The 23,559-nt window shown below is 43.5% G+C and overlaps 1 protein-coding gene and 1 long non-coding RNA gene across 26 annotated transcripts in view; one reads left to right on the forward strand and one right to left on the reverse strand.

The window, feature by feature from the left end:
- TPM1 (tropomyosin 1) overlaps nucleotides 1-11,805 on the forward strand; it is a 29,616-nt gene extending 17,811 nt beyond the window's left edge. For 4 of the 24 annotated variants that reach the window (XM_005890251.3, XM_005890248.3, XM_005890250.3 and 1 more), the window contains 5 exons: nucleotides 687-757; nucleotides 1,538-1,613; nucleotides 2,080-2,142; nucleotides 2,429-2,498; nucleotides 10,996-11,805. In XM_005890251.3, coding sequence (XP_005890313.1) covers nucleotides 687-757; nucleotides 1,538-1,613; nucleotides 2,080-2,142; nucleotides 2,429-2,498; nucleotides 10,996-11,078 — 363 coding nt within the window. In that variant the 3' untranslated portion in view covers nucleotides 11,079-11,805. Of the gene's footprint in view, nucleotides 1-686; nucleotides 758-1,015; nucleotides 1,092-1,537; nucleotides 1,614-2,079; nucleotides 2,143-2,428; nucleotides 2,499-3,935; nucleotides 4,019-5,567; nucleotides 5,769-10,995 lie in introns of those variants that run through there. The other 20 variants (XM_070378023.1, XM_070378021.1, XM_070378029.1 and 17 more) reach the window with 7 other exon arrangements.
- A 1,525-nt stretch (nucleotides 11,806-13,330) lies between these two features.
- Nucleotides 13,331-21,699, reverse strand: LOC138989400 (uncharacterized). 2 transcript variants are annotated; one of them, XR_011465662.1, is made up of 4 exons: nucleotides 21,428-21,699; nucleotides 20,953-21,051; nucleotides 15,913-16,155; nucleotides 13,331-14,104 (listed from the first exon to the last, which is right to left on the reverse strand). It is a non-coding gene; the product is annotated as an uncharacterized lncRNA (long non-coding RNA). The 2 variants fall into 2 exon arrangements; XR_011465663.1 differs by lacking the exon at nucleotides 15,913-16,155 and having other exon boundaries at nucleotides 21,428-21,694.
- Nucleotides 21,700-23,559: the final 1,860 nt, after the last annotated feature.

Below are 23,559 nucleotides of genomic sequence, written 5' to 3' on the forward strand. Positions count from 1 at the left end.
AAGAGCCCACATGACTCTTTAAGGTTTTAGTTTTCCCTTTAGCTCTCCTGAAACACCACTGACTCTTCATCATCATCATCCTCTCCAGGTTACGCTATGCTCGCTAATTTTGAAATGCTTCATAGGATCCCTTCTTCCTGGTCCTTTCTTCCTTCGACCTCATTAGTTCTCTTACCAACTTCTCATGTTAGCATTTCTTGCTATTTCTGTTGGCATTTTTAACCTCCTCCACAAAAGGAAGTGGAGGTACAGAGCTCTAAATTGATGAAGTTCTTTTAGGGTTATTTTCAGTCTTGCCTTGCAGCTCCCACCTTTTCAGCATAAAAGGCATCATGTCTCATCATCCTGCTATTTCAGAGATGGTGAATTTCATCTCTTCCCCTCCTTCCACAGTTGGTCTGGCTGCTGTGTAATTATACAGGCTTCAGTTGGGTCAGACTTCAAATGTGCCTGCCTACTCATAACTGACCATTCTGGATCTTTGTGAGCAGATGGCCTCCTCTCCATGGGCATTCCTGGTAGAGAGTTGCTTCCCTTCCAGTCCACGGGAGAGAGGATCATCTTGTTTGTAGGCAAGAACTCCCAGGGGCTGAGTCTAGCCCCTGCTCTCCTCCCACACACACACACACCGTCCTCAGAGCTTGGAAGCCCCATGGTGTCTGTGTTTTATGTGTGTCCTGCTGCAGGTGGCCCGTAAGCTGGTCATCATTGAGAGTGACCTGGAGCGTGCAGAGGAGCGGGCTGAGCTTTCAGAAGGGTAAGCGGGCCCGGCGCCAGGAGGCCCTGTGTGGGGTGCTGCGGAGCAGTGACTAAACAGCATGACCTTCTGGCAGCTGCACATTTACCTGTTTCAGCTCCGGGCTCCTCATGTGCTCATTCGACATGGATGAGCCACGAGTCTGGAACATGGAGGACTTGTGTGGGGTGTCTGTGTATGAATGCGTGTATCACTGCATGCCTTACCTGCACACTGATTTTTAGAATGGCCTTGTGCATTTCCTGTGTCCACTAACAGCCAAGTTCGACAGCTGGAAGAACAATTAAGAATAATGGATCAGACCTTGAAAGCATTAATGGCTGCAGAGGATAAGGTACTGATGGCTCATGTATGGGTTTAGGTTTAACTGCAACCCAGGCGTCTTTCAGCTTCCAATGCCTACTGGTCCGTTTTTATAACGACTGCACCTTCACTACACCCTCTGCTATCTTATATCTTGCTTTAAGTGCTTTCTTTGGGTCCTTTATACTCTTTTGTTTTTCCTTCATAAATGCTCTTTGGTGCAGCCAAAAAAGAAGCCAAATCATCACACTTTGAAGTTGTTGGATTTTGTCTCCCCACCTCTCTGCATTGGAAGGAAGGTCCAGGGCAGTGTCCATAGTGAAATTGGACATCTCAGCCCCTGATGGTTTGGCTTCTTTAAGGCAGCCCTTTGTTCTCTAGGACTCGGTTTTCATTTTTTTCCCATCCCTCTCCTTTTTCTCTCCTCCTTCCTCTGGCCTGTCTCCCACCCTTTCTACCTCTGATCGAAAACATTAGCAAATGTGCCGAGCTTGAAGAAGAGTTGAAAACTGTGACGAACAACTTGAAATCACTGGAGGCTCAGGCTGAGAAGGTAGGCCAGGAGCACCATGTCGGGGAGAGGCATCATTTAAGAGCTACTCAAGAGACACCCGCTTTTTCCCTTCTAAGGCCCTGCCAGTCAGAGGAATAGTCCATTAGAGACTTTAGCCAGAGGCCTCATTTTGAGGCGATTTCCTGATGGTTATTGATACCAGATTCTTTCTTTTTTATTTTTTCATTCAATGGAAAATCCATTTTGTGTTGAGTATGTGAGTCATCCATAACAATTAATTTAAACGAAGTGCCAAATGGATAAGTGATCTTGTTCTTATCCCATGTAAAACAATAGGCAGGAAAGCAGAGACCGCATTGTGGCATGCCATCTGATCCCAGAGGCTCCATTACCTCCTGAGAGATGCTCAACATCTGTTGGCTGGGCTGGCACTTTCTTTGTATTAGAAGACACAAGTATAGGGTGAGCTGTGGCCTGACATCTGGAACGTTCTTTCTGATTACAGTACTCGCAGAAGGAAGACAAATACGAGGAAGAGATCAAGGTCCTTTCTGACAAGCTGAAGGAGGTAATATTAGGGTGTTTTGAACAAAGCCAACTGGATTGAGTTTGTCTCTATGGAGCCGAGACATTTTTCATTTTAATGTTACAATGATCCAGGAATATTCCGGGGTGGGCTTGGAGAGCCAGCAGTGGTAGCCAGCCACCTCTCACCGTGGTGATTCACTGGTGGGTGGTTTCAGACCACTTTGTGGGTGCCAGGCTTGACTTTCATTTTCTGGTTTCCCTATCTTTATAGCTACCAGCCACCTAAAACTTCCCAATTTTGATTGAAATAAATTGAATTATTGCAGGCTGAGACTCGAGCTGAGTTTGCGGAGAGGTCAGTAACTAAATTGGAGAAAAGCATTGATGACTTGGAAGGTAAGATCTTAAGTCTTGTTTCTAACTTAGTCCTTATGGCTGAATACTGATGTGGCAAAGTGACTTTCCAGTCATGGCATCCTCCTTGACACACTCCTTTGCTCTTGCACATTTTTCCGGTCTGCTCTGTGGAGTTCTATGGCTCTTAAGCTCTCTGATCACCAGATGACCTCTAGCCACCAGACGGGGCCCGTCTTCTTTTTGTAACAGCAGATGCCAAGTGGCTCTACTGCACACTCTTAGAAGTGTGGCTGGTTTATTTTTCACTGTGAGTGAGGCGGTTGTAGGTGAGAATGACTGGTGTGTTTTCTGTCTTTAGTGATACCTTCTTATTGTCAGAATGGTAAGGATTTGGTTTTTAGGCACAACTTAATCTTTCCCCAGGTATGAATTCAATGTAAGGGCTTGGGTTTATTTTCTAAGTTACTAATCATCTTGGCATATGCTCTGTGCCCTGAAAGGAGGGTGGAGGGTAACAGGGCATTATTGCACTTGGACATTATACGTAAGCATTTCTTCGCTAAGATATTGAGGTTTTATTTTGATAACACCCTCTCTGTCTCTCAGAAATTCCAAATGTTGAGCTCCAAGGCTGTGAAAAAAGAAAGGAAAAAATATGTAAAATATATGTACCAAAGGTGGAGGGGGCTAGAGAAGGAATTGGGGGTTGGTTCAGATGATACCCAAGCTGGTGGAAAAGAGAAGGTGACACATGGTGCAAAACAGTCTCCAAAGCGCAGCAAGGTATGACACCTTCATTGTTAGAAAAACTGAAGTGCAAACTTGGCACAGTGACACTGTAAGAAGCGTGGCTCTCCTCCGTTTTCAAGCCTCCTGGACCACTGAAGGAAGCTTGAGTGGGAAGGCCACAGGGAGTAGTCTGGATAGCACCGAGAAATCCATTTCCCAGTGGTCTAGCTCGGTCAGGAAGTCAGTGGTTTGAAGGTGGAGCCAGATAAGGATTACAGACTGTAGTCACAAATTGTTCCTCCAAAACAATGCCCGTGGCTATTTTTTCCACTGTTTATAGTTGCAGGTGGCTGACTACTCCAGTGCAGTTAAATTATAGCTCTATAAAAGCAAAGCTGTCCTATTGCTCCTCCCCAAGCGGGAGATAGCCTTCTGTGGTTTTGTTTAGGGTTTTAACATGGTTTACTGGTATACCTACCATATTTGTTACGATTTTCATATTGAGTTTCTTGTTTTATTTTCTAATGGGTTTTGTTTTTTCTGTTTTTGTTTCAATTTTATTAAAAAAAAAACAAAAACAAAACGCACGTCTCCTGCATTGGCCACCTGCTGCGGCATCACTTCCTTCATGCATTGCCCTTTTCTTGCTGCTGTGTCGGGATGGTGTCCCTGCCACCCTCATTCACCTTCCATCTCTTGATCACTCTCCATGTCCTTGCACCTCTGCCTTCCACTTCCTGGTCATAGACGAGCTGTACGCTCAGAAACTGAAGTACAAAGCCATCAGCGAGGAGCTGGACCACGCTCTCAACGACATGACTTCCATGTAAATGTTCATCCACCCTGCCTGCTCACATCCGTGCCCTCATGCTAATATGATCAGTTCGCCACCACTCCCTCTTGTATCTCCAGAATCTCTGCCTTTACACCTTTCTGCTCACTCTCTTTGCACAATCTAGGAGAGTCATTGTTTGGGTTTTTTTCACATTCTACTAGTATACAGGCCAAGTAGATTGTCTATACAAACCGTCTTCCTTTCAGAATCCATTCATTCCACATTGTCTCAGCTAGATCGTTCCCACCATGCAGTGAACTGGCATAGAAGTGACTTGGGCACTGTACTTGTAGGAACGTACACTAGGCTCAAGTAAAATCAGTAGGCCGTGCAGTTGTGCAAGAATTGCCCAAGAAATAGCAAAAGCCAGTTTCCTGTGATTCAGTTAAATATAATGTGAACATTTTTTATTAAAAAAAAAATACAAATTTAAGGAACTCTACATCCTCAGATGACTGAGGCTCTGAGAGGAGGGAAATTGATCCAGAACAGCATAAAGGATGTTGCTGTAAAACATCACATCTTTCTTTTAAGAATTTTAGACAAAAATGAACCTTTTGCTGAGTAGCCAAGCCTTTAATTTTCTGTTTATATAAAAAGAATTAACATATAAGCACCACAACCTGTGTCAAAGAAATGGGACATAAAGCATAGATTGTGTGCTCTTAAGCACATCATGTGTTCTTTAGGAGGGGTTTAAGTTTCTGTTTATATAAAAAGTAATATGCAAACAGCACAACCTGTGTCAAAGAAATGGGACATAAAGCACAGATTGTGTGATATGAGTTTGAGGGTTAATGGCCCAGCTTTTACTACTTCTGGGCAGTAAGGGTGGAGTAAATAGTCTTAATCTCACGAGAACCTGGAGCATACACAACTAACTTTCGTATTACTAACCAAGCCTGAACGTTGAACCGGTTCTGCCCCACTAAATTCTAACTTGGAGTGTTTCACAGAGGCTTCCTTTTAATCTCACAAGATGGCACTGAATTCCACATAAGCTGGAAATTTCACTTTCCAGGCCCACCTGTCATTCCTTTACCCATGCAGAAAAATGGTAGTCTGAAGAGTGTTGGCATGTGCCTGCTGCCTTACACATTATAGAATCATCATGCTACCCCCGGAGACATGACTGTTACCATGGAAACTGGAGAAACTTGCATCCTCTCTCCACTCATTTATAAATGAGGGGGTAGATCAGATCATCTGTCTCTGATTGCTAAAATGTGGTGATTCTATGAGGAAAACTTGCAGCATCACGTTTGGTTATGTACTCTGAAAGGTGGGCTTAGCTTAAAATCTGAGTTCTGTTCACTGGTCTTCTTACAATGATCCCTCCCGGAGAAGAGGCTTGTGCTGGCCTCGGGCCCAGGCCCTGGTGGGCAAGGATTTACATCCTCCCACAGCTGTGACTGGCAGCAGGTTTTGCATGTCTGCTTCTCACCTGTTTGGAGTGCTGCTCTCATCTGTTCACTTAGCTTCCCTGTTTTTTCTGTTGTACCACTTTTTTTTTTCTGTTTCTCCCACCTTTTCTCTTCATGCAGATAAGTTTCTTTGCTTCACTTCTCCCAAGACCCCTTCATCGAGCTGGATGTCCCACCTCTCTGAGCTCTGCAGTTTGTCTGTTCTCCAGCTGACCCTGATTCTTTCTTTTCACATCCTGCCTTAGGGCCAGGTACACACTGTGCTTCCTGTTGTACAGAAGCTCTTCACTTCAGTGTAAAATAAACACTATGTAAGCTGTTTCTGTTTGCTATTCTTTTTACTTCTTATTTATTGATATTTTAGTTTAAACGCTGAATAAAACCACAAATCTGCTTCACACACAGGAGGGTTAATTTTTGGCTGCTGCTTTGCTTTTTTTTTTTTCCAATTCTGAACATCATTCATTAAAATCAACAGTCTCTAAAGCGGTAGTTCCTTGTGGAACTTTTTCAAAATACACATGCCTGGGCCCATCTCTGGGTTTTGGTTTGCAAAGGTTAGAGTTAGGTCCAGGGATGTTTTTTAGGGATTGGGATGGTACTGGTGTATGAAATGGGTTGAGAACTTCCACACAGAGGATGTTGCTTGTTTAAGCCAGAAGGTCTGCCTTGAGCAGGGCCTTTGTGTGCAGATGTTGAGTTTGGGGTGTGATGAGCCTGCTGTGTTGGAGAAGGAAATGGCAACCTACTCTAGTACTCTTGCCTGGAAAATCCCATGGACGGAGAAGCCCGGTAGGCTACAGTCCATAGGGTTGCAAAGAGTTGGACATGACTGAGCGACTTCACTTTCACTTTTCACTTTCATGCATTGGAGAAGGAAATGGCAACCCACTCCAGTGTTCTTGCCTGGAGAATCCCAGGGACGGGGGAGCCTGGTGGGCTGCCGTCTATGGGGTTGCACAGAGTTGGACACTACTGAAGTGACTTAGCAGCAGCAGAGCCTGCTGTGTTGGTATTTAGATGGTCCTGCTTGAGAGTGGGTAGCTAACTAAGGAAAGGCTGCCAACCCACACTGCTAGAATATCCGGAAAGATGAAAAGGATATGGATACAAAAACAGTGTAAGTTGAGATCATTGTTGATCATCCTTTTACAGCACAAAGAAAAGTATATTCATTCCTCAGCCACCTTCATTTTGATCATGAAATGACACTCTTAGGTTTTAGGAATATATGAGTATGTTCAAGTCAAGATTTATTTTTTTGCTCTTAAGCACATCATATATTCTTAGGAGGGGTTATACTTATATAATCTTTGTGATAACTTTTTTTTATTTGTGAATATTTTTAAAGCATAGCTATTAAAGTTGGTTCTTTTTTTTTTACCCCCTAAAAATAGTAGAAATTGTTCAGTTATGGTTTATCAGTTATATTTATAAATTAAAGAACAGCATTTAAGTGATTTTTTTTTTAAACATATCACAAAATTAGAACTTTAAAATGATGTGGAGTTTTCTCTCTTAATGCCCAACACTTCTCATCCTCAACAATCTGACTATATTTCTCCTGTGTTTTAAATTTGGGTGATTGTTATCTATGTATAGTTTTTCTGAGCCTAAGTACTTATATATCCCTATGTTCAAATAAATTTGAGCAAACTGAAAATGTCAGTCACTCTACAAAGACTTCAGAACAGAGTAAAAGTACTCTTTTTAAGAGGGCTGTGAATTTAGTAGTGGTATAATAGACTTTTAAAAATTTATAATCTAGACAGTCTCTCTCCCTTGAGAGTGTCAGGACTCCTGTAATTTCTTTTCTTTTCCTAAGGCTTCTTGGGCCTGCTTTTGACTGATTCCTGCTTTGTTCTTTTAAAATTCAGAGTAATAAAAGTGGTCCCTTCTCTGAGTAACCCTGCTTTCTGCCACAGAAAGAAATGACAAGTCTGAAAGTTGTGCTGAACAGATGTTTAGTTAGTTCTGGAGGCACATCAATTTTTTGGGAACCATTCCATAGGCTCTTACACTTTCTCTAGGTATATTCTACAGGGGGAAATGGGAAACCGATGGACTGCAAAGGCAAATCTGGAGTAGCCCAAGGACTTCCCTGGCAGTCCAGTGATTAAGACTCTGCCTTCCAGTGCGGGGAGCCCAGGTTCAGTCCCTGGTCGGGAAACTAATATCACACATGCCACAGGGTTTAGCCAAATTAAAAAAAAAAAATCTGAAACAGCCCAAGAAGGTATGGGCACACAAGAGGATGACTAGCTAGTTGATTTTATCAAGAAATTGTCGGGGCCCAGGCTTCTAGCTCAGTGGATCATGCCAACTTAGAGGCAGCTGCTGCAATAGCCTTGGTTGGACCAAACCACAAAAGCATTGCTTGGCAGTTGACATCCCAGATATTGGGGAGGTAGAACAGGAAAGAAAAATATTTTCAAACATAATCCTCCCAGGCCCCCCAAGCATACCAGTTCTATGGTAGCCAGAGTAGAGCAGGTCCAAATGAGGCCGTAAGGATACTGTCATTTAAACTGCATTCACATCAACCCTCTAGGTTCTCTAGGGTTCCTGCAGAGTTCTTTCATCCCAGCTTGACTGTACGTTGGTTCAGAAGCTAAGACATCTACATGCCCATGATGATGTCTCCCACGTGAGAGTGTGAATGTGCTAGTGGGGTTTAAATTTTGCAGCCCCCAAACATGCAGGACATCATGAAAGGGAGGGAGGGTGTGGTCAGGAGATGAACTGGAAATGTTCTTTGTTTTCAGTGAGCTGGCCATCTTGTAGGAAGATAGATGAGTGAAGCAGGTCTGACCTAACAGATGGTGTACATTTAGAATCCGTGAGGAATAGAGACAGTAATTCTGATTGGGAGCTACCTGGAGAAGATGACATTTGACTGGGGTTTTGCATATTCAGAACATTTGGATCAGCAAAGAAGACAAGGCAGAGATATTCCAAGCTAAAAAACACAATGAATATAAGGTATTCCTCATCTCCTACCATATGTGAAAGTGAAAGTGTTAGCCGGCTAGTTGTGTCCGACTCTTTGTGACCATGGACTGTAGCCTTCCCGGCTCCTCTGTCCATGGAATTCTCCAGGCATGAACACTGCAGTGGGTTGCCATTTCCTACTCCAGGGGATCTTCCTTACCCAGGGATCAAACCCAGTTGTGCATTGCAGGCAGATTCTTCATACATGAGAGAACATTAAAATGAGGACTGATTGATTTCCCAACAAACCTGGGAACTAGAAACTGAACATTTTTATTCTCCCCAGGTGTAGGATTGTCAGCCTTCAGGATCGTTAAGTTAGAGTTTGTGGTTTAGGTTGTCCCTGGCATGCAAGACAGTTCTGTAACCTCCAGCTTTCCGTGATAAGGGCCAGGTTCTTGTCCTTGTTTGGGCATCCCCTGGTATCCCCATCAGATAAAAGGCTGACTAGCAGCTGCCTTCCTTGCCAAATGAGAAGATTACATGCCCTTGGGCAAAATGTACTTCACACCAGTCTCCATGTGGACGTTTGGGATTTTATACATGCCCATTTAGCACCAGAGAATGCCATCCTTCTAGGAAGTCAACAGTTAAATCAGTTTTGAGTGGGGTAAGTGCTTATTCTTTTGCTGTTTGTGTAGAGTAACACACCCTACGTCTAAGCTGGATGAGAGTTTATACTGTGTAACACAGTGACTGGGGCAGAGACGTGGAGCTTATTAGTTCTGCATTTCCAAAACTGTTAATACAGTGGGAGTGGCCCCTCTCGGGGCCACCTGAAAGGAAAGCCAGCCCTAGCAGTGGAGATGAAAGGGTTCTAGGGAGGGATGAGCAGAAACAGTAGGTCAAGGTTTTGCAGGCAAGTCTCTCAGTCACTGAGTCCTGCAAGGAATGGATGGCCTACTAGGCTCACCTCCAGCCCTGCCCCAGTTCCTAAGGCTGTTGCCAGAAGCTTCATTTGGCTCAGTTCATATGGTGGTTTTAGTGAGATGCATGAGGAACATGCCCCCTCTCTCCTCCTCGGATCCTGCCAAGGAGGAGGATCCTTTTCCCCCCTCTTGTTTCCCTTTCCTCCTGCCAAGAGAGGAGTCCTGGCTCTTCCTTTGTCAGCCAGGCCTTCCCTGAGCACAGGACAGCTTCTCATGGGGTGAGGGGAACCTGCTCAGCAAGTGACCAGTACCTGAGGTATCTCTGTGTTCTGTTTACTCCTTCTCACCAACTCCAGCTAACCTCTCTTCCTTCTGCCTCTTCTCTTCTGCTAACCTGCTTGCTGACCTGTACAGATCAACTCTACCAGCAACTTGAGCAAAACCGCCGCCTAACTAACCAACTAAAGCTGGCCCTGAATGAGGATTAAACTTAAGTGGGGAAGAACCTGGGCTGAATTCTAGGAATGCAGCCCGTGTCAGGAAATATAAGACTGTCATACCTTCAGATAGTAGGGTTGGAAATGATTGCTTTCTGCAGAATTCTGCAGAATTGAACATGAATCAGTTGAAAGGTTGGCCTTGCCTGCAATTTTCCTCTTATATCTGGAATAATTAAGTTCTCTTTAATCCCCAAACTGCTTTTATGGTAAAATTACATCTGTGTATATGGATCAATGTTTATAATCAGTTCAGCACTCGTCTTTGCAATAGCAGGTCCTCTTGTTTGGACTGATGCATAATGAGAACCAAAAACATGTTTTCTATTTCCTACAGAGAACTGAGTCTTGCTTAAAATTAGAAAGTCAAAGCAGAGGATGTGTATCAGCATATATATATATATATGTATATATATATAATATATAGGATATGATATATATAATAATATATTCCTATTACATATTCATATTTCTCACTTCTAAGTATCTGGTATAGTGTTTGAAATATGATTAAATGTACCTATGCTTGGGCAAAATAGCTTTTGAAAACAGGAGTTCATGTCAGAAGTCCCCGATTGTCTGAAAGGTATGCTTTTATTTAGTCTTAACAGTGTTGTTGGAATCTGGTGAGAATGTCATGCTAATAATAAATAGAACACTGTGAGAATAATAAGAGAATGTCCTACTGGAGTGTGCATGAAACATGTTGGTTATTTTTTTTTTAAACGAGCAACAGAAATAAATCCTTGAAACGTTGTCAGAAGGCCTAGTTATGTCATCTTTGTTTTCTCTGAGATTGTGTTACAACACAACTCTCGGACCTTAGCTGCCTGTAACTCAGAAATGTCTGCTGCTGTTATAACTTGAGTGCTGCGCGCACCTCTCCCGGTTCCCACAGCGCATGAGCAGTGAACATCCACCAGCCCCACCTGCATTTTGTTCCCCGGGGATTACTGGTGGAGATTCACCTGGCCGCTCTGTGAGAGCCTGCTGTGCCTGCAGTTTCTTCAGGTCCAGGACAGCGTCCCCTTTGTAGGTCCCTGTCTGGAAATGAGTCATGTCGTACGAGCATGCCCGGTCCTAATCATCTCATCCTGTGTTTGTGATTGATGTTTGCCTGCCTAAGTGTACAAACCACCGCTGTGTCCAAAGCTCAGCTATTCATGACTTAATTTTCTAATCCCACCACAGAGAAAGTGGCTCATGCCAAAGAAGAAAACCTTAGTATGCACCAGATGCTGGATCAGACTTTACTGGAGTTAAACAACATGTGAAAACCTCCTTAGCTGCGACCACATTCTTTCATGTTGTTTTATCTTTTTGTTTTGTTTTGTTTTTAAACACCATGCTTACCATGAAACCCCTTAATGCATTTTTTATTTACTTTCACCACTGTCACAAAAACATCCACAGGATACCAGCTAGATCGGGGGTGGGGAAGACACACACACAGGCAAGCCCGTGTTCAAGGTGACAATGATTTAAATGTGCCATTTCCCAAGTTGACATTGCCACACCGTAGAGAGTTTAGCGACACAGTATGCTTAGTCAGTCCAGGAATCCTTGAGGAAGCAGAAAGATTTCCACTCAAACTGCCAATGACCAGGAAGGGTAATGTTGGAAACAATCGGGTGTGGATTGGTGCTACTTTAAACAAAAGGTCCCACTATGGTCTCTCCTTAAATATTGTACGATTTAGAAGTCTGTCCAACACTAATTTATTTTGTCGTGAGTTTTACAATGAGGTGAGACTGTGGATCCTGTCTGCCAGAATTCACTAAAGCTGAAGCTTTGTAAGCCACTGTGCTCTTCTAATTGGCGTATTTGCAGCTCGTTACAACTTGTGGGATAGCATGCGATGTGGATTTCCAGCATGTTCAAGTGAAAGATGTGGGCACCACATACAATGGTGAAGAAAACACATTGTCTTAAGAGTTACAACTGTATGGAAGCCTTGTACAATGATATGGAATAAATGCACATTGTAGGACGTTTTCTAAACAGGGTGGTCCTGTCGTTTGTCCGTTTTTACTTTGTGAACTTCAGATCGCGTGACTGACCTACCTTCCCTGACACATGTTTCTTAAAGCTTACGAATATCTCAGTGTCTGGCAGGGAGTGGGTTTCTTGTGTGATCCTCCCAGAAGCACTCAAAGCAGGATCCCTTTAGTCTGTTAAAGTTGCAGCAAGCAGCAAAGGGGCTTCCCCAGTGGCTCAGTAGTAAAGAATCTACCTGCCACTGCAGGAGACATGGTTTTGATCCCTGGGTCAGAAAGATTCCCTGGAGGAGGAAATGGCAGCCTGGGAAATTCCACTGACAGAGGAGCCTGGCAGGCTACAGTCCATGGGCTCACAGAGAGTCAGACACAACTGAACGACTAAGGTAAAACAAGTAGCAGGGGACCCTTCCCAAGTCCCAGCCTTCCTCCAGGTTATGGGTTATATCTGCACATACATACATGTAGGCCTTTTGCTGTGGTTCTACCAGTTTGGGGAGTTTTCCTCAACTCTTAACTAAGTCTTTAGCAGTGGCGATCATACACATCAAAAAATTGCGAGTTAATGCACCAAATGTTTTGTCCCCCAGCAGTGTGATTCTATTTAAAAGTAGAAGTGATTCTATTTAAAAAAACTCCCCTGGTGGTTCAGTGGCTAAGACTCTGTGCTTCCAATGCAGGGGCCCTGGGTTTGATCCCTGGTTGGAGAACTAAGATCTCACATGCCATAACTAAGACTTGGCACAGCCAAATAAATGAATATTAACTTTTTTTTTTTTTAAGTAGAAGTAAAGGATCTTGGTGATTTTCTGCTTTCTAACTCGTGCTTGAGTTCTGAATGCCAGTACATCCTTTTATTGGACTTGGAAACTGAAAACATCACTGGCCAGTCTTGAAGACGTTAAGCAAAGAAAAACAGATTACACTGTTAATTGGCTAAACTTGTACTACAGGGGAAAAGGAGGACATTCTCATATAAAGCAAACACAGTAAAACGGAAACATTCATTTGGATGCACAGATGTTTTCATTGAAAAGGATCCAGTATCTCTAGCTGTTCTTCCACACTCTTCTCAGGTATTCTCTGCAGAGACCCAGAGAGAAGCCTGGCATCTGAGTTACAGTTCCCACCTCTAAAAAGTTGTCCTTTTAGTGGATAAAAAAGATGTGGTGTGTATATACAATGGAAAATTACTCAGCCATTAAAAAGAACGAAATAAGGCCATTTGCAGCAACATGGACGGACCTAGAGAGTGTCAAACAGAGTGAAGTCAGTCAGAGAAGGAGAAATATCATATGACATCCCTTATATGTGGAATCTAAAAAGAAATGATGCAAATGAACTTACTTATAAAACAGACTCTCAGAAAACTGAACTCGTGATTGCCAGGGAAAGGGATAGATAGGACTTTGGGAAGGTCATGTACACACTGTTATATTTAAAATGATAACCAACAAAAACTATTGTATAGCACATGGAACTCTGCTCAAATGTTATGTGCCAGCCTGGATGGGCGTGGGGGGAGGGGGTTTGGGGAGAATGGATACATGTATATGTATGGCTGAGTCCATTCACTGTTCACCTGAAACTGTCACAACATTGTTAATCAGCTATACCTCAGTACAAAATGTTTTTGGTATTTAAATAAAAAGCTGTCCTTTTGCTCAAAGCAAATATGAACTCTCTGTGTCTCAGCCTTCTCGCATCTTCACCAGCCCTGGGCACTCCCCTGCCCACTCCCAGGTAGACAGAGATACCCCTGCCTCCACTCAAAAGCTTTCCTATGCCAGCGTGTTTTCACCTGGGGAGCCAGATCTGACTTCACGTTTCCTAGCTGCCTAGCCTGTCAGGTCCCTAAATCAGATTCTTCATCTATGGAATGGGTACCTAGCACACAGGTTACTAGCATGGGACTGGAATGTGTGAGCCGGGTGACGAGTATGCATCACAGTACCTCAAGCGGACTCAATGACCACTCCTGCTGCTGCCCCTTGTGCCCAGAGACCACCACAGGGGACTGGTGGATGCTGGTACAACACTAACTGCCCGATGGCGATGAGGACTCTCTTAGATACCCTGGGCAACAACCCGTCGTGAGCGCCTTAGAGCTGTTCTTTCAGCTTCACCTCAGCCCCATTTCACTTACAGAACAGGCTCAGGGAGGCTGAGCGAACCTGCTCTCGGGTCCAGAGCTCGCAAGTAGTGTGGTCAGATGTCAAATTCAGGCCTGTGCAACTCCAAAGCCCTGTTTGGGCTCTTCTTCCACGTGTTTCAGACATTTTGCAGCAGAAGAAAAGCAGCTCCTGGACATAGATAGAACCAGATGAGGAGGCAGATACGGTTGTGGGAGGATGGGGCCAGAGGCTGAGTCAGCCTGCAGCTGCCCTGACCCCCATGGGTGGTATAGGGCCCAACTTCCTCCCGGGTTCCAGGGACCAGATGAAATCAGTGGATTACTGTGGCCTCATGCTAGTTCATAGAATTGTTATTAACTGATGATTCTGATACATAGAAAAGGAAGAACGCCCTGTCCCCACGGGGCATATGTCTTACACCCAGCGTGATCGTCTCTGAACGTGCTGCTCAGTGAGGTCAGGGGAGAACAGTGACAGGTCTTCAGAGTGCCAACACCAAGGCCGGACGCTGATACAGTCACCATTTAGAAAACCATGTAGTGCAGACAAAGAATTAAAGGTTCGTACTCTGAATTCCATTGTCAAGACTTAGCAGGCCCAGATTTCAGAATGCACTGCCAGACATGTTGCCTTGTTCAGGGTAAAACAATGTGGAACTCCACAGAGAAAGGTTACAAGGTAAGCATATAAGCATCTTCCAAAAATACTTAATTTTGTGATGGGAATTCTATGATGTCTTATTAAGGAAAAAAGAAAACCACTTTGTGGGTACATTCTGAACCTTTTGAGGCTGGCTGGCATTGAAGAGAACAGTACTTACTGCTCTTAGAGATATCATTAGCAGAAACAAAATCTAACTTTTGTGTATGTTGTTATGTATCCTCCAGAGTTTAAAACCTTGGGCCTGATTATTTTTTTTCTCCAAGAAAAATTATTTTTCACTTCAAAAAAGTGCTTGAATCTATCTTAACCATTTTTTTACCTTTTCAACACTATTCATAAATGTGATTAAAAAAGAAAATGCCCTCAGATGTACATACCAAGAAAATCCTCTGAATTCTCCAATCAAAACAAAATGCTGAGGTGTTCAGGGAGCCATCATTTCGAAAATTGGAGACAGATTTGGAAAGAAATTGCTAGGAATGGCAGGCGATGCAAGAAGTATTCCTTCCATTGTATACACGTTTTGATTGAGGGTTTTTAGGCCTACATTCCTCTGACAGATGTCATAAATTTTGTGTCAAACGATGAATGAAGATATGTTGAGGGCTCACTAATGTGATTGCAACTTTTGCCAAATTCTTGAGGAATAGGCATCAACCTAAAAGATAAGACTGGTTCCTGCTGCCTGTGAGCTTGCTTTCTGTCTGTTACCAAAGCCATGGAGAACAAAGAGGGGAGTCAAGGCCTTATCAGGGCCTGCCAAGGCTAATGCCATAACTGAAATGCTGATGCGGAGCCGAAAGAGGCTTATCGTCCTCAACGCTAGAGAGCTCGGTGGCTTGCTCAAGGTCACCATCTGCTTGTGTGCAACCCCAGTTCCCCTCCAGGCTAGGCAGCACAGGGTGGGGCTTGGAAACCAGAGAGACCTGCTTCAGGTCCTCCACCACTTCCTGAGTGACCCCTGGTTAATCTTAACCATTTGTGCAGCAATTTCTCCAACCTTAAAGATGGTTTGCCTGTGCACTTCTTCACAAGACCGAGAACTAAATGAGGTGATGTGTGTGGACGCCCCACCCCCGCCCTGCCTCTGCTTCCAGTTCTTCTGGCCCTTGACCCAAGCCTTTTCTTCCCCTTGTGTTTGGTCCTTGGGGAAACTGAAATAACTTTTTCCTTTTGAAATGAAAATCCTGAGCACCAATCTCCAGTAGACTGTTCATGGCTTTGCAGTGGTACTTCCACATAAAAGGCATTCACAGTATGGTTGTTGATTGACCCAGACACAAATGCTCAGGTAACAATTTCAGCATAATCACCTGTGCATAGAAGGTGAAGAATGTTTCAGAGTAGCAAGAGCCATATCTCATTTTTAAGTAAAATACTGGCTCTTGAAAATTTCTGTTACTCCATTTCTTGAACTGCATTTGGATGTGTTGCTGAGTGAAAGGGAACAGAACATCAGATCCTGATGGTTGACCTTGCAGCAAATACAAGTGAAGACAGATCAGCCCTCGTTCGTTCTTAAGAGACTGCAGTAGATCCCCATCTCCAGAGGAAACCTAGTGACGAGAAAGGTGAAAAGCCCTTCTGTATGTGGCCCAGGAACACACAGAACACTGTTCTACTCCCAAGGGGCCAGCTGGACATGGCTGGGCCAGAAGCACAAAGGAGTGGGCTCCCCTGGATGGATGCTGCATAGGGATGGAGGTAAGAGGGGAGTACAGTTGATGATAGTGAGTCCTAACCTCCTATCAACTCAGGGTTTGAAATGCTGCCTTTCCAGTGGAACTCATTGCTTGAACTCATAAATGGAAAATTAAATTCTCCAGTAGATGCAGTGGGATCCTATAGCCCTGTGGCCTTCTGATGAACCAGGTTTTGATGTGCTGGCCACCTCCTGCTTTAGGACCTCCACCCACCCACCCTGTCCCAAGCCCACTTCCTCTGAAAAGTACGTTTCACAGTAAAACAGTTTGCCAGTTAAGCCCTTGAGTCATGCTGTGGTTACAGACACCATTATCCAAAGTGAGCACCATTGCTATCCCAAAAGGGTTTGGCATTGTTGCTGAAAGTCCAGCAATCGGCATATTAGAAGTGTGACCAAGCACCCAGGCAATAGGGTTTTTCATTTTCGTTTTTAAAGTAAGTGCTAGCTTCATGGAGATGGCTGGCTTATCTGTATCTTAGGAACCAGCTGGAAAGTGATTCATCAGTGGCTTACTTGAGCTTAATGACCACCATTTCCATCATGTGTCTTCCTGCTCTGTTCTCACAAAGTACTCTCTTTTTCCAGGATACTCCAGGACTGTCTGCCTTAGCACCTTCCCAAGAAATTAAAAAGAATGTGGTGGGTAATTTGCCTAGAAATAGAGATGTAATCAATGTAAAGAAAATGTGACTCAGTGAAGTGTATCTGGTCTCAAATCCTGGCAGAACTGTTCACATCTCTTCCATCCCTGATCCTCTGCTTGAAAACTCCTATCTGGACCTTCTCCTGTTTCTGGTTTGTCTTCTCTCTTTCCCCTCCAGCTGTAGTTTTTCATTATAATCTCTTATTCTGCTCACTCTCAAACATAGAAAGTGAAGTGAAGTAGCTCAGTCATATCCGACTCTTTGTGACCCCGTGGATTGTAGACTACTAGGCTCTTCCCTCCATGGGATTCTCCAGGCAAGAATACTGGAGTGGGTTGCCATTTCCTTCTCCAGGGGATCTTCCCATCTCAGGGATCGAACCCGCATCTCCCGCATCTCCCACATTGCAGGCAGATGCTTTAACCTCTGAGCCACCAGGGACTCTGTATATCGTCTTGTAGTGACTAGAGAGTACATGGAGATTAAAATTGTAAGTAGGGATTTTCCTGGTAGTCCAGTGGTTAAGACTTTGCCTACCAGTGCAGGGTGTGTGGGTTGGATCTCTAGTCAGGGAGCCAAGATCCCACATGCCTCGTGGCCAAAAAACCAAAACATAAAACAGAAGCAGTGTTGTAACAAATTCATTAAAAACTTTTTTAAAATGGTCCAAATCAAAAAGAAACTTACCCAAAAATACATCAGTAATTTGGCTTACAGGACTAAGAATTTCCATTTCCACTTAAAAAGCACTCCTATTATTTTAGGGACTATATGTTGGAGGTTGGAGGAAAAAGTATAGAATTTTTGGCTGCAAAGAGTCTATAATCTACAGGAGGCAATGCAGACATGTTAAATAATAATAATAGGATATGATTGGCAAAATGAGAGTAAATTATACAGAAGTGCATGGAAAACAGGCATTGTTCCCCCTTCCTGGAAGATTTTTAAGCACCTAAAACCAATGGGAAAGGCTTTTCTGGGCATGCTGTATAATTTTCTTGAGTATTCCAGCCACAGTCATGCACAACTCACCCTTACCTCTCAAACCTTAGAAACTAGAGCTCTGTTAGTTTAGATCTGCTTTGATCTTACTATTTACTCTCACCACCAAGTTTTTGCTCATTATTGTAGGTTTATTTCGTCGAACTTAATTTACAACTTTTCCCCTCTTACCCTCCCCTCATTTCTTGTTTTATGCCATTGACTTTCCAAAAAACAAAAAAATTGGGATCTTACTATACTTTTGCTTTTCTCTTAGAGCATCTCCTAATCTTCAGAGCAAAGAGTAGTGTATACCTAAATAAACATAGGCTCTTCGAGATTACAAAATCAGCTTTCTACTCCATGAGGGAGGTCTGCAGGGAGCCAGCCTTTGCTTCCCAGGAAAGCAGATGGATGAGCATCACCACGAACTCATTTAGTCCGTGGGAAGACTCCTCCGTGCTTTTCCTGAGGCCCTTAGAGAAGAGTCACCTGACCTGCTGGGGTTGCCAGACTTCAACTTTCTTAATGGGATAGGAGCCCTGGGGGTCTCTAGGTAATCTTTCTTCCAGCCTTCCATGAAAGACAGAAAGCAAGGTAATGTACATGGGCTTTCACTACTGTGTTTTTTTTTTGTTTTGTTTTTTAATTTTTACTTTTTGGGCACAGCATGTGGGATCTTATTTCCTGACCAGGGATCACATCCTCATCCCATCCATTAGAAGCACAGTCTTAACCCTTAGGCCACCAGGGAAGTCCCTATACTGCTGTATCCATAGGAATTGCTTGGTGATGGCAGCTCCCTTTCACTTTACTAGTTTGGATTCCGACCCAAGAAAAATAAAATATTAGTGATTAACATGGAATAATGAAATTTGAATGAAAAACACTAACCGGGAGAATTAACTCCAGCTTGCATAACAGCAATAAATAGGTGTTACATATTTAAAGGAATATGTAAATTTCATGTAGCGATTTAGAAATTCAAATGAAAACCTATTTGCCATATTTGGATATAGGACTGCAAGGTAAATAAGCCAAATGTACATTTAAAGTACAAGGCACCATATAACTGTAAACATTTCTCAGTTTATTTGTCACAAAAGATTGTAAAAATAGAAAGTCTATAAAGAAAAAGGTCACTAGAAGTCTCACTATCACTTTAAAAAATTATTTTCCATGTGTTTTGCCTGTGTGTATGCAGAGGACTTTCTATTTAAAACTTTGCATACCTTCCTATTTGCTAATCTAGTCTTCACGGTATCATTATATGAAATGGTTAATATGCCATAGTTTGTTATTCTCCTGTTTTTGAAACATTTGGATTCTTTCTGATTTTTTTTGTTCTTATAACTAGAACTGATAGGAAATTCTTTGTATATTTTCTGACTCATAGGAAATGAAAACATACACTTTGGGGGGGAAAAACTATTTATTTTAAGTGTAGGATTTCCTAAATATAGTGTTAAACTGTTTATCAATATGCAGTGATTCCTGCTCCAGCCTGGACTGGACAATCCATTTGATTTCCAGCCTTTGGGTTCTTAAAAAACAAACAAACAAACAAACAAGACAGTTTCTCCAAGCTGGTTGAAATAGAGGGCTTTAAGAAATCCAGTTCCATGTTATCTCTGTTTCTCCCCCATCTCCTCCCACCAACGTAAACTCACAAACTTGAACTTTAACAGATGCTTTCATGGCGGCCACTCTTTCCTGTAACCCATGTTTAGACCCGAAGTTGATAAAAGTGAATATGGGTGTTTGCCAACAAAGATGTCCGTCTAGTCAAAGTTATGGGTTTTCCAGTAGTCATGTATGGATGTGAGAGTTGGACTATAAAGAAAGCTGAGCGCCAAAGAATTGATGCTTTTGAACTGTAGTGTTGGAGAAGACTCTCAAGAGTCCCTTGGACTGTAAGGAGATCCAGCCAGTCCATCCTAAAGGAAATCAGTCCTGAATATTCATTGGAAGGACTGATGCTGAAGCTGAAACTCCAATACTTTGGCCACCTGATGCGAAGAACTGACTCACTGGAAAAGACCTTGATGTTAGGACAGATTGAAGGTGGGAGGAGAAGGGGATGACAGAGGATGAGATGGTTGGATGGCATTACCGACTCAATGGACATGAGTTCGAGTAAGCTCTGGGAGTTGGTAATAGACAGGGAAGCCTGGCATGCCGCAGTCCATGGGGCCACAAAGAGTCGGATACGACTGAGTAACTGAACTGAACTGTTGTGTGGTCTCCGAGGCACTGCTCAGGGTCACTCTGACCTCCGTTTTTGGTAAGAGCCTTAACTACTGGTAGTGAATGGTGATAGATGGATGAAGCAGCAATAGGAGAAACTTAAACTGCACTATGACGGATGCGGTCTAGGATAGAGGTCAAAATCCCAGGCTTTGCCCATTCTTGTTTAAGGACATTTTCCAAACAAGTTTGTTTTGCATTTTGTGTTGTGTCCCCATGTGGTGAACAGGTGGGAGGTTTTTACTGTAAGTTTTTTGCCCTGAGATTGACAGCCTGGAGAGTTTCCTGAAACATGGACTGAAATTGCCATTTCAGAACAAACCCGAATGAATGTATGCCTCAGAACCTATGCCTCAGAGTCTGTTCCAGGGATGTTGCTGGGCTCCGCCCCTTCGCCTCCTCTCTCCTTCTTTGTGTGACAAAAATAAAAACATACAACTACAAAAACAAAAATCAAAAAGCCAGACTTTGAAGTAAGACCAGATTTTTGAAGTCACTCTGCCACTTACTGGTTGTATCACTTTGAGAAAGCTATTTAATGTCTCTGTCTGCATGATGGGGGTGATAATAATAGTACCTGCATCCAGGGCATGATTAAGATGCTACGTGTAAAGTTTTTAGTACAGTGTCTGACACAGCAAGCTTTCAGAGAGAGATAGCTTCATTTTTTTGTGTTGTTATTTAAACACACCTGAGTCTTGTGTCTGCCATCAGCCATTACAGCCACCCTCCCTGGCTTCAAGGAAAAGGCTGCCTCTTGTCTCTTCCATACTCACCTGGGAGGCTGCCATATGGTGCTGCCCTTGCTCTTTCAAGCCTGCCTCTGGTGTTCATCAGGATGGTTCAGAGCCAGATAGCCCACTTGGATTTTCCCCCTGAAATCACAAGGAAATAAGGTTTCATTGCCCTACAGAACTAAAATCCAGGGAATTCCCCAGTGGTCCAGTGGTTAACACTGCGCTTTCACTACTAACGATGGCAGTTCAATCCCTGGTTGGGGAACTAAGATCCTGCAAACTGCACATTGTGGCCAAAAAACCCCTAAAATCCAAAACTGATGAACAATAAGAACAGCCCCTCTCCAGTGGGGGAGGCAGGGCTTAAGTAGACCCTGCAAGACGGAAAGGCCAACCATCACCAGCCCTGTGGGAGCCACCTCCCCCATGCCATCCAGAAGACAGCATGCAGGTCCTGTGTCTCCACCAGGGCACAATGGGGGCTTCTCAGTGACACTATGCAAACCCAGCTCACCCGGCTATTGATCCTCTTCCCACACACCAGAAGGTTATCTAGGGTAACTTTTTCTTCAGACAATAACAAAATCCTCTCCCTCCTCTGGGAAGTCCTTAGCATCTGAGGTCCTGCTTCATGGTTTCCTCTGTTGAGATATGGCTCCTGCCTCTGTATCTCTAGCCTGGAAACAAGGGGTTGGGAGGAGGAAGCAGGCTCTTCTCAGTCAGAGCTCGTTCTGGAGGTACAGAGGCAGGAGCTGTGGCTTTTATCACAGAGTGTGGGGCAGGGTGCAGGGACCCAGCCAGCACCAGGAGCAAAAGCCAAGCACCTGCTCTGTGTGTCTGGGTCTGGTTGGCTAGGGTATCTGACACCGGGGGACATCTTTCCTTTCACACTCTATTGTCCCCTGGCTTCAATTACATTCTTGACTCAGAGCCCAGGAATGGGGAAAACAGGCACTCCAGAAATTCTTGGAGCAGTAGCTCATTCTAAAGTTTGCAGCCTCCCCGCCTCCCTAACCACACCTTGCACTGCTGGTCTCCCAGGTAGAAGCTGTCACCACCACTTCCACATAGCTGGGCCGGGTACCCTCAACCTCAGAACTGGCATTAAGGTGGGTCTTACAGGGTTGTGTACTGAGTGTGTCAGCAAAAGCAGGGGATCCAAAAGAATTAGAAAACATGATAGAATTTAGGTTTTAATATTTCCCCAAAAAAGCATTGATGAAATCACCATTGAAAAAAAATCTAAATATGCTTATTTCCACTTGTATTTTTTATTTTTACTTGAAGTATAGTTGATTTACAATGCTGTGATAGTTTCAGGTGTACAGCAAAGTGATTCAGTTAGACATACGTTTTTTGTTTCAAATTCTTTTCCTTTATAGGTTATTATACTGAGTACACTGAGACATCCTGGAATGTGAAGTCAAGTGGGCCTTAGAAAGCATCACTATGAACAAAGCTAGTGGAGGTGATGGAATTCCAGTTGAGCTATTTCAAATCCTGAAAGATGAAGCTGTGAAAGTGCTGCACTCAACATGCCAGCAAATTTGGAAAACTCAGCAGTGGCCACAGGACTGGAAAAGGTCAGTTTTCATTCCAATCCCAAAGAAAGGTAATGCCCAAAATGCTCAAACTACTGCACAATTGCACTCATCTCACATGCTAGTAAAGTAATGCTCAAAATTCTCCAAGCCAGGCTTCAGCAATATGTGAACCGTGAACTTCCTGATGTTCAAGCTGGTTTTAGAAAAGGCAGAGGAACCAGAGATCAAATTGCCAACATCCACTGGATCATGGAAAAAGCAAGAGAGTTCCAGAAAACATCTATTTCTGCTTTATTGACTATGCCAAAGCCTTTGACTGTGTGGATCACAATAAACTGTGGAAAATTCTGAAAGAGATGGGAATACCAGACCACCTGACCTGCCTCTTGAGAAACCAGTATGCAAGTCAGAAAGCAACAGTTAGAACTGGTCATGGAACAACAGACTGGTTCCAAATAGGAAAAGGAGTACGTCAAGGTTGTATATTATCACTCTGCTTATTTAACTTGTATGTAGAGTACATCATGAGAAATCCTGGACTGGAAGAAACACAAGCTGGAATCAAGATTGCCGGGAGAAATATCAATAACCTCAGATATGCAGATGACACCACCCTTATGGTAGAAAGTGAAGAGGAACTAAAAAAGCCTCTTGATGAAAGTGAAAGTGGAGAGTGAAAAAGTTGGCTTAAAGCTCAACATTCAGAAAACGAAGATCATGGCATCTGGTCCCATCATAGATGGGGAAACAGTGGAAACAGTGTCAGACTTTATTTTTCTGGGCTCCAAAATCACTGCAGATGGTGATTGCAGCCATGAAATTAAAAGATGCTTACTCCTTGCAAGGAAAGTTACGAGCAACCTAGATAGCATATTGAAAAGCAGAGACATTACTTTGCCAACAGAGGTCCGTCTAGTCAAGGCTATGGTTTTTCCTGTGGTCGTGTATGGATGTGAGGGTTGGACTGTGAAGAAGGCTGAGCGCCAAAGAATTGATGCTTCTGAACTGTGGTGTTGGAGAAGACTCTTGAGAGTCCCTTGGACTTCAAGGAGATCCAACCAGTCCATTCTGAAGGAGATCAGCTCTGGGATTTCTTTGGAAG

Source organism: Bos mutus, chromosome 10, assembly GCF_027580195.1.
Source record: "Bos mutus isolate GX-2022 chromosome 10, NWIPB_WYAK_1.1, whole genome shotgun sequence".
NCBI classification, from domain to species: Eukaryota; Metazoa; Chordata; class Mammalia; order Artiodactyla; family Bovidae; genus Bos; species Bos mutus.